This window comes from Caretta caretta, chromosome 10, assembly GCF_965140235.1.
Source record: "Caretta caretta isolate rCarCar2 chromosome 10, rCarCar1.hap1, whole genome shotgun sequence".
Lineage (NCBI taxonomy): Eukaryota > Metazoa > Chordata > Testudines > Cheloniidae > Caretta > Caretta caretta.
In genome coordinates, this window is record NC_134215.1 from 73,270,138 (window position 1) to 73,283,042 (window position 12,905).

The 12,905-nt window shown below is 49.1% G+C and overlaps 1 protein-coding gene across 7 annotated transcripts in view; it reads left to right on the plus strand.

The window, feature by feature from the left end:
• The window catches only part of CHD2 (chromodomain helicase DNA binding protein 2), an 87,731-nt gene that overhangs the window by 47,827 nt on the left and 26,999 nt on the right, over positions 1–12,905 (plus strand). For 6 of the 7 annotated variants that reach the window (XM_048867821.2, XM_048867820.2, XM_048867818.2 and 3 more), the window contains 9 exons: positions 2,012–2,200; positions 3,080–3,242; positions 4,671–4,823; positions 5,859–5,930; positions 7,543–7,692; positions 8,636–8,784; positions 10,156–10,252; positions 11,100–11,192; positions 11,781–11,954. In XM_048867821.2, the coding sequence (XP_048723778.1) occupies positions 2,012–2,200; positions 3,080–3,242; positions 4,671–4,823; positions 5,859–5,930; positions 7,543–7,692; positions 8,636–8,784; positions 10,156–10,252; positions 11,100–11,192; positions 11,781–11,954 (1,240 nt within the window). Of the gene's footprint in view, positions 1–28; positions 167–2,011; positions 2,201–3,079; positions 3,243–4,670; positions 4,824–5,858; positions 5,931–7,542; positions 7,693–8,635; positions 8,785–10,155; positions 10,253–11,099; positions 11,193–11,780; positions 11,955–12,905 lie in introns of those variants that run through there. The other variant, XR_007358925.2, reaches the window with a different exon arrangement.

Below are 12,905 nucleotides of genomic sequence, written 5' to 3' on the forward strand. Positions count from 1 at the left end.
TATCTGAGTGTTTTCCGTTGTTTTGTAGATATTTGAGGCAGGCAGCAAAGCCATCGTGACATCGATGTTGGTGTATAGGGAGGTGACATCCGTGGTGGCAAGGATGATGTTCTGAGGGAGGTTGTTAATGTTGCAGAGTTTCTGGAGGAAGCTGGTCCTTTGTGTGGTGAGTGGTTTGAGGATGGTTTCTATAAGTCTTAATATTCCTTCAATAACAGTACCAGAGCTAGATATAATGGGTCTGGCTGGATTCCCTTGTTTGTGTATCTTAGGAAGCATGTAGAAGATCCCTGGGGCGGGTTTGTGGAAGATGAGGATGTAGAGTTTCTCTTGGAGTTGTTTGGGGAAAGATTTGATGATATCCTTAAATTCCTGGGTGAATTGTGGTGGGTGGGGATCGTCTTTGAGTTCTTTATAGTAGGTGGAGTCAGAGAGAAGCTTAAAGTCAGGGGAGAAGTTTGGGCTAGAGGGAAGGGATTACAGGGCAGTATTGCGAAGACCTGACTTTGTTCAGTATAAAATACATCAGTGATCTGAGAGTAGCAACGTGCTTTGAAATGATTACATTCTTGGTTAAAAAGAATGGAGTGAGGGAGAAATACAAAAGAGAGAATGATTTAGTGAGGTTAGGCAATGGCTTGCACAATTCACTGTGTAGATAATTGTTAGGTTCTAGAGCTAAAATCAAAGATGTGAAAAGGAGATCAGTATCTTCAAATGCTAAGGTATCTAGATGTTATGAATGTTCATTGTTTGCTACTGTTTTACATAGCATTTTCATATTGTACAGAAGTTCTTATTTACCTCCGTAACTCAGAGGCACAGAAGAAATACTTCTACTGATCAAGAGGTCCCTGTTAACGAGATCTGTTGCTATTTACTGTGTCTTATGGGCAAGGAACATCTTGGGATTCTATAAGTTTGTGCAGAATGATTGTGAAGGTTATCAACCCCTGACTTCTGCACGTAGTGCTGGGCATTCCCCTTGCTATTACTCCAAAGCTTGTTCTCTAATCTCTCTCGAGGTTATTGTTGATGTCTCCATATCCTCTTGGTGACTGTTCTATTGTCTAATTGCTCTTCTTGTTAGGAAAGATTTCCCCATATCTAGCTGTTCTTCAGCTTGAAGCTGCTCCTTTTTGTAGTACATCCAAACTAAGCCTCAACTGAGAATTTCCCCCCCTTTTCTTTTAATGTTACATATTCTCCACAATTTTACTTCAGGGCAATTCCCCCATGTAACCGGAGAATTATTAGCAGAGTCCTTGATAAAAACAGATTCAGTGGTAGTTGTTTTTTCCAAAGTAAAATGTAGCTCTTGGTTGGAACGATGGATTTAATGTACTATCGTCTATTATCATCTTTCTCCAAAAGCTTCTTTGTCATGTTTATTCACTGTACTCCTTATTCCTAAACGTAAGTGGGTTTATGTTTTGTGTGTTATGACCACCCATAGCTGCCATAAAAATATTTCCAAATGATGGCTGTTGTAGCCAGCTGTGGTTGGTTTAGCCCTGCCTTCTGAAGAGACAGTTTTGTTAACACAGTGGATCTCCTGCAGTTCCATATAAATTTCTTGATGCTTCTTTTACTGAAGTGAATTTCCCTTTTACTCAAAGACTGCTGTTCTAGCTCCTTTTTCAAAGAACCAGAGACCATTAACAGTGTTGATCCTATAATCCCATTTTTGTTTCTTGGTGTAGGATATTTGTTATAGATAAACAAGGCATGGCCCTTTGTTCCTGAGATCTAGGCTACATAGGAAGGCAGCAGTTTAGACAGTGGTTGGAGCAAGGACCTAGGACACCAGTGTGTTATTCCCAGTTGTGCCACTGTTTTAATTTTACCCCTCCTGTAAAATAGTGATCACTTATGTAGCTCACAGGGGTGTGGAATAAATAACTTGTGGGGCATTTTGAGGTCCTCAGCAGACTGGCATTGTGTCAGTGTAAACACAGCAGATGATAGTTAAAAGGTCTTCTAACCCACCACTCCTAAATTGTACCACCAGGTTTGAGTTCTGGGAGGATTTTGAAGATGATCATGGGAAAGGGAGAGAGAATGGCTACCAGAGCCTTCACAAAGTCCTGGAGCCTTTCCTTCTGCGCAGGGTGAAGAAGGATGTGGAGAAATCCCTGCCGGCCAAAGTGGAGCAGATTCTCCGGGTGGAAATGTCTGCCCTACAGAAGCAGTATTATAAGTAAGGCATTTACTGAGTTACTGAAGGTGCCCAGTGGAAACGAGTTTGGTGGGTTACTTCATTAGTGTGTCTAGTGGCCATAGTTCTGTAGCCCAAGCCATTGTGGGACGCAGCATAAGTGGCAGTCTCCTTCAGTGGGGGCGGGGCTTTCTGGTGAGAAGCAGAGTAAGATAGTATCACATCTTGCCTATGTGTTGCCTGTCCCTAAGGCGGTAGTTCTCAATTTACTTATCATTGTGGGCCGTATGTGTGATCCACAGTGTGTTACCTGGGCCGCAGGGGCTGGGTGGCAGGGCAGCGGCAGCCAGGATCCTGACCCCCTGCTGCGGAGCCACCCCGGACCCCAGGGACTGGCTGGAAGCCCCCGACCCCTGTCATGCAGGGCAGGCCAGCAGCCCCTACCAGACCAAGCCCGGACCCCACCTCACAGGCCTGCCTTTAGCACACAACTGAGCTGGGCCGCAGCTGTGTGCTAATGGGGCCCGTGGGCTGCGGGTTGAGAACCACTGCCCTAAGGAGATGCTACAAATCACCCCACTGGGTGGTTTGTTTTTAAAGTGCAGTGATGATGTAATTTATCTTGTCAGCATCCAGGGTGGGGACCATGCCTGTCTTATTTCTGTAAAGGCCTGTGCACGACCTTGTAATATTAAATGGCGCCTTATAATATTCCTCCCAGAAGGAGGAGGGTTGGGATTTCAAGTGAGGAGTAAGAAGAGTTTCATGCGATAGAAAAGGAGATGGGGAGAGAGATAGGGGAACTGCTGCCCCCGCACAATTGTCTCTGAAAGTTTCTCTGGAGAGTCCAGTCTGCACTGTCCCCCAGTGAAATGACAGGACCTGACCTGAGGATTTTGTTTTGTCGACTGCTGCCTGCAGATGGATTTTGACAAGAAATTACAAGGCTCTCTCGAAGGGGACAAGAGGAAGCACGTCTGGCTTCCTTAACATTGTGATGGAGCTGAAAAAGTGTTGTAACCATTGCTATCTCATTAAACCTCCGGAAGAAAACGAAAGGGAGACTGGCATGGAAATGCTGATGGTGGGTAGTTGTTTGGCGGGTAATTGCTTTCCCCTTTATTTCACCCCATTCCTGCCTCCGTGCCAAAACTATATCTTGCAAGCAGAGTTCCTGTTGCCTCTGTCCCCTGGACATGCTCCCTACCTCCTCTCCATAGCCAAGCCGCTGCTTCTCCAGCCTTCCTCCCTGGTTAGGGGTGGTCTTGTGTCTAGTTAGATTGGATGTCTAGAATAGGATGAACATGCAGCCTAAGACAGGGGTTTCAAACACACGGCCTGCGGGCTGCATGCGGCCCGCGGGGCTATTTCCTGCGGCCCGCCAAGCTCCCCGCGCCCACCCCCAGTCCACGGATGGGTAAACTACAGCCTGCGGGCCGAATCTGGCCCACGGGATTACCCTCCGTGGCGCCACAAGCCCTGCACCGCTCCCCGAAGCAGCCGTCAGCAAGTCCCTGCGGCCGGGGGTGGAGAAGAGGGCTCTGCGCGTTGCTTTTGCCTCCAGGCACCACCCCCCGCAGCTCCCGTTGGCTGGGAATGGGGAACCACGGCCAATGGGAGCTTTTGGGGAGGTACCTGGAGGAGCAGCAAGAGCAGCGCACAGAGCTCTCTGCCCAGCCCCGGGGCTGTAGGGAGGTGGTTCTGGCTGCTTCCCAGAGTGGAGCGGGGCTGGGGCCAGGGCAGGCAGGGAGCCTGCCCTGGGCCCCGTGCGTTCCCTGCCACCCTGGAGCTGCTCTAGGTAAGCAGTGCCGGGCAGGAGCCCGCACCCTGAACACCTCCTGCACCCCATACCTCAATCCCCTGGCCTGAGCCCCCTGCTGCATCCCAACCCCCTTCCCTGAGCCCCCTGCCGCACCCTACACCCTTCTTGCACCCCTGCCCTGAGCCCTCTGCCACACCCTGCACCCCAACCCCCTGCCACACCCCTCACCCCTCCTGGACCCCACACCCCAACTCCCCGTCCTGAGCTCCCTGCCGCACCCTGCACACCACCTGCACCTCAGCTCCCTGCCCTTAGCCCCTGCCACACCCCACACCCTTCCTGCTCCCCCTGGGGGCAGGGAGGGGGCGGAGTTGGGGTGGGGACTTTGGGGAAGGGGTTGGAATGGGGGCAGGGCAGGGGCGGGGCCTCATGGAAGGCGTGGAGTGGGGGGAAGGCCAGGGGCAGCGAGGGGTGGGGTGTCAGTGATGCGGTCCTCAGTCCAATGCACTAGTCCTCATGTGGCCCTCATCATCATTTGAGTTTGAGACCCCTGGGCTAAGATCATGCTTTGATGCTTTAGTCTCCCTCAAGCGGCTTCCGCTCTGTAAAGCTCTGTGATGGGGCTGGATTAATGCTGGGACAAACCTGACTTGAAGAACAAGGGCAGCCCGCTGTGCTGCATGTCGGTCTGTACAGTGCCTACAGGGGCATGGTTGGAAGCATCTGTTGGAATGACGGTTACTTCTTCAGTCTCTAATCAGGAGCAGTGGAAAGCTAATTCTCTTGGACAAACTGCTGACCAGGCTGCGTGAGAGAGGTAACAGAGTCCTGATCTTCTCCCAGATGGTGAGGATGCTGGACATCTTGGCAGAATACTTGGCTATCAAGCACTACCCTTTCCAGGTGAGGCGGGTTAGTGGTAAGCACACGCTCAGGGTTAACTTGAAAGTTCAAATTGGGGGGCACTCAGGGGACGTAAGCGATTTAAGTGCTCAGCCTCTCTGAGGCCAGTAGCTTCAACTACATAAGGCTCTAAAGCAAAGTGCACTAGTGCGAACTGGGAAGCTTCACTATATTCCAGCTCTTCTTAAGTGCTGATCAAGCCAAGAGAGTGAGAGAGAGATGCATTTGTGATGGGAGCATCTATGGAAGGGGAGAATTCGGTTCGTGGGTATTGATCATTAAAACGCTGTGTGGTTTGGGTTCTGGCTACCAGAGAGATGGCTTTTGCTCCAGGCACTGTCTTTTGAGCAGATGCGCTTTTGCTAAATGTCCCGGGGTGCGTAAATCTCTTGAGTCTGATAGCGGGGTGATTTCAGCAGAGAGCTCTCGGCTTTGGAGCTGGCGTCCTTTGTTGGTGTGACAAAGCCCTTCAGGCTAGGCTGTAAAGACGGTGTGTTTTGCCCTGAGGTGAGCTGTGAATTGACCACTGGATCAACGTAGCTTTGATATCCGTTATGTTCCTTTTTGGCTGAGGCTGGCTCGCCAGCCCACCTGCGCCTTGTTTTTATAGAATTGTATGTGTGCCTGGCGGTTGCTACAAGGGGCGCGCTTTAAACATGCAAAAGCACAATAAATAAAGCCCTAGCTTTGGAAAGCATCCCTTCCTCCTCCAGACATCTGCAATCAGCCTTGATCCTTTGATAAGCTCTAGAGAGGACTGTTAAGTGCAGCGATCCTGGCTGGGAGCCTGTAATGAGAGCTGAAGTGTCACCCACCGTGTGACTGCTGCCTAAGCATGCTCCCCGCCTCCCTCCCCCTTGGTGCAGCAGGTTAAAGAAGTGCAGTTATTTTTAATCAGCAGCTATTTTTAATGATTAAATGCTCCAACCTGAAGGTATGTAGGACAGGAGACTGGAGCTCCCAGAGCTTTGGGGCAGCAATTCCTCAGGGTTCCTTTACTTTCTTTCTTTCTATCATTATTGTTGATCTTTCCAGCGCTTGGACGGCTCAATCAAAGGGGAGATCCGAAAGCAAGCTCTGGATCACTTCAACGCAGAAGGCTCTGAGGTACGACGGCTCGGGGGGGGTTTCTGCCTGAAGAAAAATAGCGTCAGAAGGGAATGGGATGGGACGCTTGAGCTTGTGCAAGTTCACAGCGCGGCCACAGCGGCCATTCGTCCCCATGGAACTCTGGCTGTGTTTAGAGACACGGTAGTGGCATGTTTTGTATCCTGTGGCCATCTGTGTCGTGTGTGAAATGCCCCAATGCCTCACAAAGAGTGGGGCCTGAAAATCAGACTCAGAAAGAATCTGCCAAAGATCAAACCCCCTTAGACTTCTCCTCCTTTGACCTGGGAGTGAAGTGGTCACGCGATGACTTGCACAGGCTGGAGCGTGAGGTTGTCTCTGCACTTGAAGTGTCAGAGGAGAGGGCGGCTAGAAGTGTAGGCAGGCAGTGGTGTCTGGTGGTTGCAGTGAAGGTTTAGGGACCAAAGGGCTTATGGCCTTGTAATCCCTCCCATCTGGGCATACTCGCCAGCTCACTCTTACCAGGCATGAGTCACTTGATTGCTTTGTGCCTCAGGCAATCCAGCGATCTGAAAAAACGACTTTACTTGGAAAACCAGAGCTAACTGAGCAGATTGTAAAGAACAAAAGGAGACAAGGCCAGGTGCCTGGTATTAGCAGGGAGCTTAGAAAAAAGCAGACTGAAAAAGCAGACTGCAGTGCAGACAGGAGAGCAAGGGAGCTGGCACTGTTGGGGAGGAAAGGGATTCTCAGGGAGATGGACTCTAGCGAGGAGGGCCTGGCCCTGTCATTTCAGCAGCCTGGCCTTGTCCTGCCGCCCTGTGTGCCCAGCCAGTGAGTCGCAGAGTCCATGGCAGGCTTCGTTTTGTGTGGGGCTGATCACCCCGTAGAAGTGTCAGTGATGTGCACATGTGTTTGCCTGCTGCCGTCATGGGGGTCCAGGCACAGTTTGACCTTCAGAAGCTACAAGCCCAAAGTGCCTTTCCTTCCAAAGCCATTTCTGCGTTCTGCTGCCCACAGCGGCACCTGCTGGGCTGCTTCTGCATCCTTACGTCTCGGTCACTAGCTGTAACTCACGTTATATGTGCTGCCGTCTGCCAGCTATGCCTTTCTCTGCCCGGGAGACGCTGATGGATGTCACCTGCCCCCACCCACTGCACTCTGATACCCAGCAGTATCCCCTAAGATTACTAATATGAGGACTGCTTAAATGAATGGAGTGGGGATTCCTTCTTTATGCTGCATCTTTTTCCACCTCTCTCGCTGTGCTGCTCAAATACCAGAGTTCTCTGTCTTCCTCTTTTCTTTTCCATCTTTCTACAGAAGAGGAAGATCCTTCTCACCCGCTGCCCCTTCTCTGAGCACCTCATTATCCCAAACTGTCTTCAGACTGTCTCTTTTCTCTGTCCTGTGATGACTCCAAACTTCCTCTCTCTCTAATAAACCCCCACTCCCAGACCCTCTCCATTCTCCCTAAACTTTGCATTCAGTTGCACCTTCCTCTCCCTTGACCTGGCCACACATACAGGTGGGCCCTGTAGGATATATTGTAACCTGCATTAGTTCACTGGCTTTTGCACGTGTGTTTTAAGCAGCTGAGATCATTTTGTGTGAGCAATGCTGTACACAGGTATCTTGTCATTGTATGCAGGACTTCTGTTTCTTGCTGTCAACACGAGCTGGCGGACTGGGAATTAACCTGGCTTCTGCAGACACTGTGGTTATCTTTGACTCGGACTGGAACCCCCAGAATGACTTGCAGGCTCAGGCTCGGGCTCACCGAATTGGACAGAAGAAGCAGGTCAGGAGAGCAGCCTCAGATCCATTTTTCTATGATTCTGTCCAGTCATATGCTGTAGCATGTGCGTCTGTGTCAGCCCGTGCAGAGCTGGGCATGTCCGGCTTATGTGACTGCAAATGTATTCCTTCTGTTTGAGCTATATATCCTTCAGGTTCCCCAGAAACTCAGGGTAAGCTGGAAAACAGATGCAAAACCAAATCAGCCCAAGTTTGCTGGAAACAGGGCCTGGATTCTCTCAGTAGTCTCATGAATCTCGGTTGGGTATTGAGTTAATCACGAAACAAAGCAAATTTCACATGGTTCTTAGTTTCACAACTAAAATTGCACACAACTCTGGCATCAGGCATTGGTGTCAAGCAGGGGACACCGTCAAGGCTGGAAGGCCTAAAAGCTTATCGATAGAGCCAGTATGAGGCTTAGAGAGAGCAGGCATGTGTTCCATTGTAGTTTTATTGTGAGTCTGTTGTGTTTCTTTGTTTATATACATAACACACAAACATACACACACACACTGCTCTATCTCAAACTCTGGTTATGAGCTTGATGCAGGAATCACTGGCTGAGGTTCTCTGGCTTGTGTTATGTAGGCAGTGAGACTTAGATGATCATAAAGGTCATTTCTGGCCTTAAAATCTACGAACAATATTTTTCTGACGTGTCACTGAGCCTCTGATCTCGAAAGCAGGCTGGAGATCTGGGAAGAGTAGCCTTTCTTGTGAGTTTGGTGGGGCTGGAAGTCTCTTGAGAATAGCTATTCCCTTGGGGTTGTGTGTGTGTTGGATTAGGGGTTTAGATATACTATTCAGGATATAGCTTTGCAAAAAGGGACCATGCAGACAGGTTATTGCTACTTTCTGTTAAATAGCACAGGGTGCATTGTAATTTAGGCAGGACTATATTTTGCAGATCCACAAAATAGCTCTGCTTTTTCTTTGCCCTGCAGGTGAACATTTACCGCTTAGTCACAAAGGGGACAGTGGAAGAGGAGATCATCGAAAGGGCTAAGAAAAAGATGGTGTTAGATCATCTGGTGATCCAGCGTATGGACACCACGGGCCGTACTGTACTGGATAACAACTCTGGGAGATCCAAGTAAGTGCCTAAGTGGGGAGGAGAGCATCAGATGGAGTATGTGCCTCGTGGTGACTTGGGTAATTAGCTGATTGTGTAGTTGGCCAGCAAAAAAAAAAAACTACGAATGGTAGCTTACCACTAACTTTGGCTCGTGCAGTCGTTGGTATGGAAACTATATGGGATGCCAATGTTAGCCAGAAAATAAAAAGAACTGGTATTGAAGTCTCCTCTGTTTTTTATTCCATCTTTCTCTCTTTTTCTTTTCTTTCCCTCTCTGTTTGCTTTTGAGCCTCTGTTTACTGACCCTCTCTTCTAGCTTGGTTGGCGGCCTGTTTTTTCTCCTTTTAGAGGCTGTGGCTTTTTTCTTACAAGGCCTCCAAGGTCACTGGTATCTGAAGCAGTTGACAGTAGGTTATAAATGTCCCACACAATTGGTCTCTTTTCCATGCTGGCTCTACAGCTGTAACCAAGTAGGATCAGTTGGAGTCTTTTCCTGGCTTTTCACTTAAGCATCTGTTTAATTTTGTGATCTGCAGTCTCTTCCGCTCCGAAGCTGGTGCTGTAGGGAGAAAATGGCTACGGGGACCATTTGGCTCTAGTTAACTTCTGCAGTTCCTGGTGCCTCAGGGGAAAGAGCACATAGCTGGGAGCGTGTAGAAGGAAGGGTCATTTCACTTGCTGGTTTCAGGAAGAATAGAGGGAGTCCGCTGGGTTTTGCAGACTGGTGGGTCTCCCCCCTTTACTCCTGCAGTGCAGTAGCATGTGCTTTGTGATACCAGTGCAATACAGGTATGGGAATCCAGAACGGACTCAGATGCATATGCAAGGCTGGAAAGCACTTACGAGTGGGATCTTCAAGAATGGTTCTGGGGTTTGTGTGTCAGTATGAAAACTTGGTAGTGAATTTTACTCACCAAGTGTATCTTTCCCTGTGCCTCTCTCCCTGCATCCCCGCCTCCTTTCCAGAGGCTTTCCTTGTGTGTAATTAAAGCTCTCAGGAGCTCCTCCATTCTTCCCCACTTCATCCCCCTTAATATACTCCTGAGGCCACATGTCAAGATAGCCATTCTTCTAGAACATGGGAATCCCTTGCTTGGAGCCCGTCAACACTGCTGCTTAATTGGCCATGTGGCTCGTTATTGAGTCACTTGGTGTGCTGCCCTCCTTCCCCTGGGAATGGAGCATGCTGCCTTGACATTACTGCTAACCCCTGTCAGAACAGGGGGATAGATCAGGAACGGAGCACAAGGCGTTTCTTAGTGCAGGGTTGAGGACTTACACTGCAATCTTGGCCTAATGAGGGAGGCTTAGGTGTGTCTTTATGCCGTAGCAAAGCAGATGTCTTGGTGGCTCCTGAGAGTCAACTGTGTTTTTGTTACTTTTTTGCAGCTCAAATCCTTTCAACAAAGAGGAGTTGACAGCTATTCTGAAGTTTGGAGCTGAGGATCTCTTCAAGGAGATTGAAGGGGAAGAATCGGAGCCACAGGTAGTTAAAATTAAAGTAACCTAGCTGTTCTGATGGTCTTCATGAACTTCACCTCACTGGCAGTACTATATGAGGAAACTTGCATTTGTCCTGACTCTGTTGTACTTGCTCTTTGGATCAGAAAGAGCAGTTCAATAATAGGGTTTGTCAAACTGACCCCGGCATGGGGGCACCAAGTTCAAGTTTCCAGAAAAGCTGGAGGGAGAGAACAATGGACTTGGGAGGCAGGGATGGGACAGACTGACTGTGGAGCTTCTGATGATGTTCCTGAAATAAATGGTTGGCGTTTCAGTGGTAGAACCTTGTCCCCCGTCAGCCCTCTGCACATACATCTGTAGTTCTGTGAATAACGAGTTAGTGTATTGTAACAGGGCCTAGCGAGTCCACTTCATCCCAGCTCCTCTTAGCCCCGTTCAGCTTTCCTTTCCTTTGTAGTTTCCACAGGAGTCAGTGTGTGTCACCTCTTCCCCCATCCAGTGCAGGATTGTTTCTGACAATATGTTACCAAACGCTTTGAATAGCCCTGCAGGGAACAATTCCATAAGAGATAGCACTCGGGAATTTTTTTCCTGATGTTCAGGCTGTAGTTTTCTCACCCTCACCCGCCATTCCTCTTCATACCCTCTTGTACCATCTAAATAGTCTGTCCTCCTCCTCAGTGATGACACTCCATCAGTATTTTCAGCCCATTAACTTCTCCCCCACCTCCCCTTGTTCACTTATCCAGGCAATGTGTGTTTAGCAATCACACCTCACAAGTCAATCCTTGAAACCCCCACTTCCGTTCTGTTGCTGTGCTTCTTCTGATTTTATCATCATTCTGTGATCATTTCTTTCTGACTGGCAGGAAATGGATATTGATGAGATTTTACGCCTGGCTGAAACACGAGAGAACGAAGTGTCCTCAAGCGCCACGGATGAGCTTCTGTCTCAATTCAAGGTACAAAGCAGATAGATTTCCTAGAAACCAGTGAGTAAGAAGGACTGAATCCTAGCAGAGTAGGGTAGTGAGTGGCTATGAAAGGTCTTTGCCAAGGTCTTTGTCAACCTGGCTTGTAAGGTCGGTGACAGGAGAAGGGACAGAACTGGCCAACAGTGCCCCTTCAGGCTGGCTTCATGGGGTCAGGCTTTAGCCAAACAAGCCAAACCCTTTGCAAGGTGCACGGAAGCAGGTGGTCCTCAACCAGCAGGAGGGGGGCTGATAGGTTTGGTGAGTGGGTAGCACTAAAGAAATGTGTGTGTATAGGTTTTAAAATGATCTTGGTGGTGGGGAAGAAAATCTTAAACTTCCTAACTTTGGGAACTGAAATGCTAATCTAGCAAAGGCTCCAGCCAAAGCTTATACATTGCATGTGCTACTCGATGGCTAATAGCTGGAAGAGAAGACAAACAACACAAACAGAATGACTGACGGACAGGTTTCTTGGGGAAATGCCTCAAGAGAAAGAAGTTGAGACTGGACCAACATATCTCTGGCGACGTTACCACGGGGAGCTTCTAATCCCATGGGTGTGCTTTTGCTTATAAGGTAGCCAATTTTGCAACCATGGAGGAGGAAGAGACTGAGCTGGACGAGAGGTCCCAGAGGGACTGGGATGATATTATTCCTGAAGAGCAAAGGAAGAAAGTGGAGGAGGAGGAACGACAGAAGGAGTTGGAAGAAATCTATATGTTGCCCAGAATCCGCAGCTCCACTAAAAAGGTACAGCACTGCCTCGGGAAGCTGGGAAACAGAAGGTCACAGGTGGGCTAGTGGTGGGAAAGAGGGTCTTTGCCCAGTAACAGGTTTGTGGGATTTTGATTCCCCCGCGCCCCCCCCCCCCCCATTGCTAGTTTGGAACAAAGTACAGAATGGGCCATAGGTCTGCCATGCGGAGTACGAATTAGGCCCTGAGTCTGTAGTGCAGAGTATGTGTCCAGGATGAATTTGGTAGTGGTGTTTCTAATTCATCTTGTGCTTTATTTACAAACAATAAATACTGAAACCCAGTTGCAGTAACAGATTGCAGCACAGGGGAAAATAGCCAACTGAATGGTGGGGACTAGACGGGAATTCATTTTTGATTGCATCGTAGGTCGTTCCCTAAATGGTTTTTTTCCCATCTCCTCACTAAGCTTCACACTTCACCATGCTGTTAATGCTTAAACTCAACCTGTCCCTTCACAACCAGAAGAGACCGTACCCTTTCCAGGGTAACAGTCTAGGTCAGGGGTGGCCAAACGGTGGCTTTGAGCCGCATGCGGCTCTTTTACAGTTAGTGTGGCTTGCGGAGCCCCCCCCCGTCATCCCCTTTTCCACATACCAGACTCAGGGAAGGGGAGAGCTCAGGACCTCTGCCTTGCAGCAGGGTGGTGGGATAGGGACTTCTGACCAGTGGGGATGCTTCCCGCGGGGCAGAAGCCTCGCGCTCCAGCAGTCGAACTTCAGAAGATTGTGGTATGCGGCTCGTAGGGTCAGTAAGCTTGGCCACCCCTGGTCTAGGTGCTAGGATGAATTCAAATTCTCTAGCAATAGGGTTGTGCAAGAAAACTCCACTAGAACATGGAACCCATGCTTCATTCGCATGCTCCAAATGAGGAGCTTAGCATTGTTGTCTGGAAATCTGTCAAAAGGAGATGAGCAAATACATGGGGGTCTTTGGCATCCAGGCAC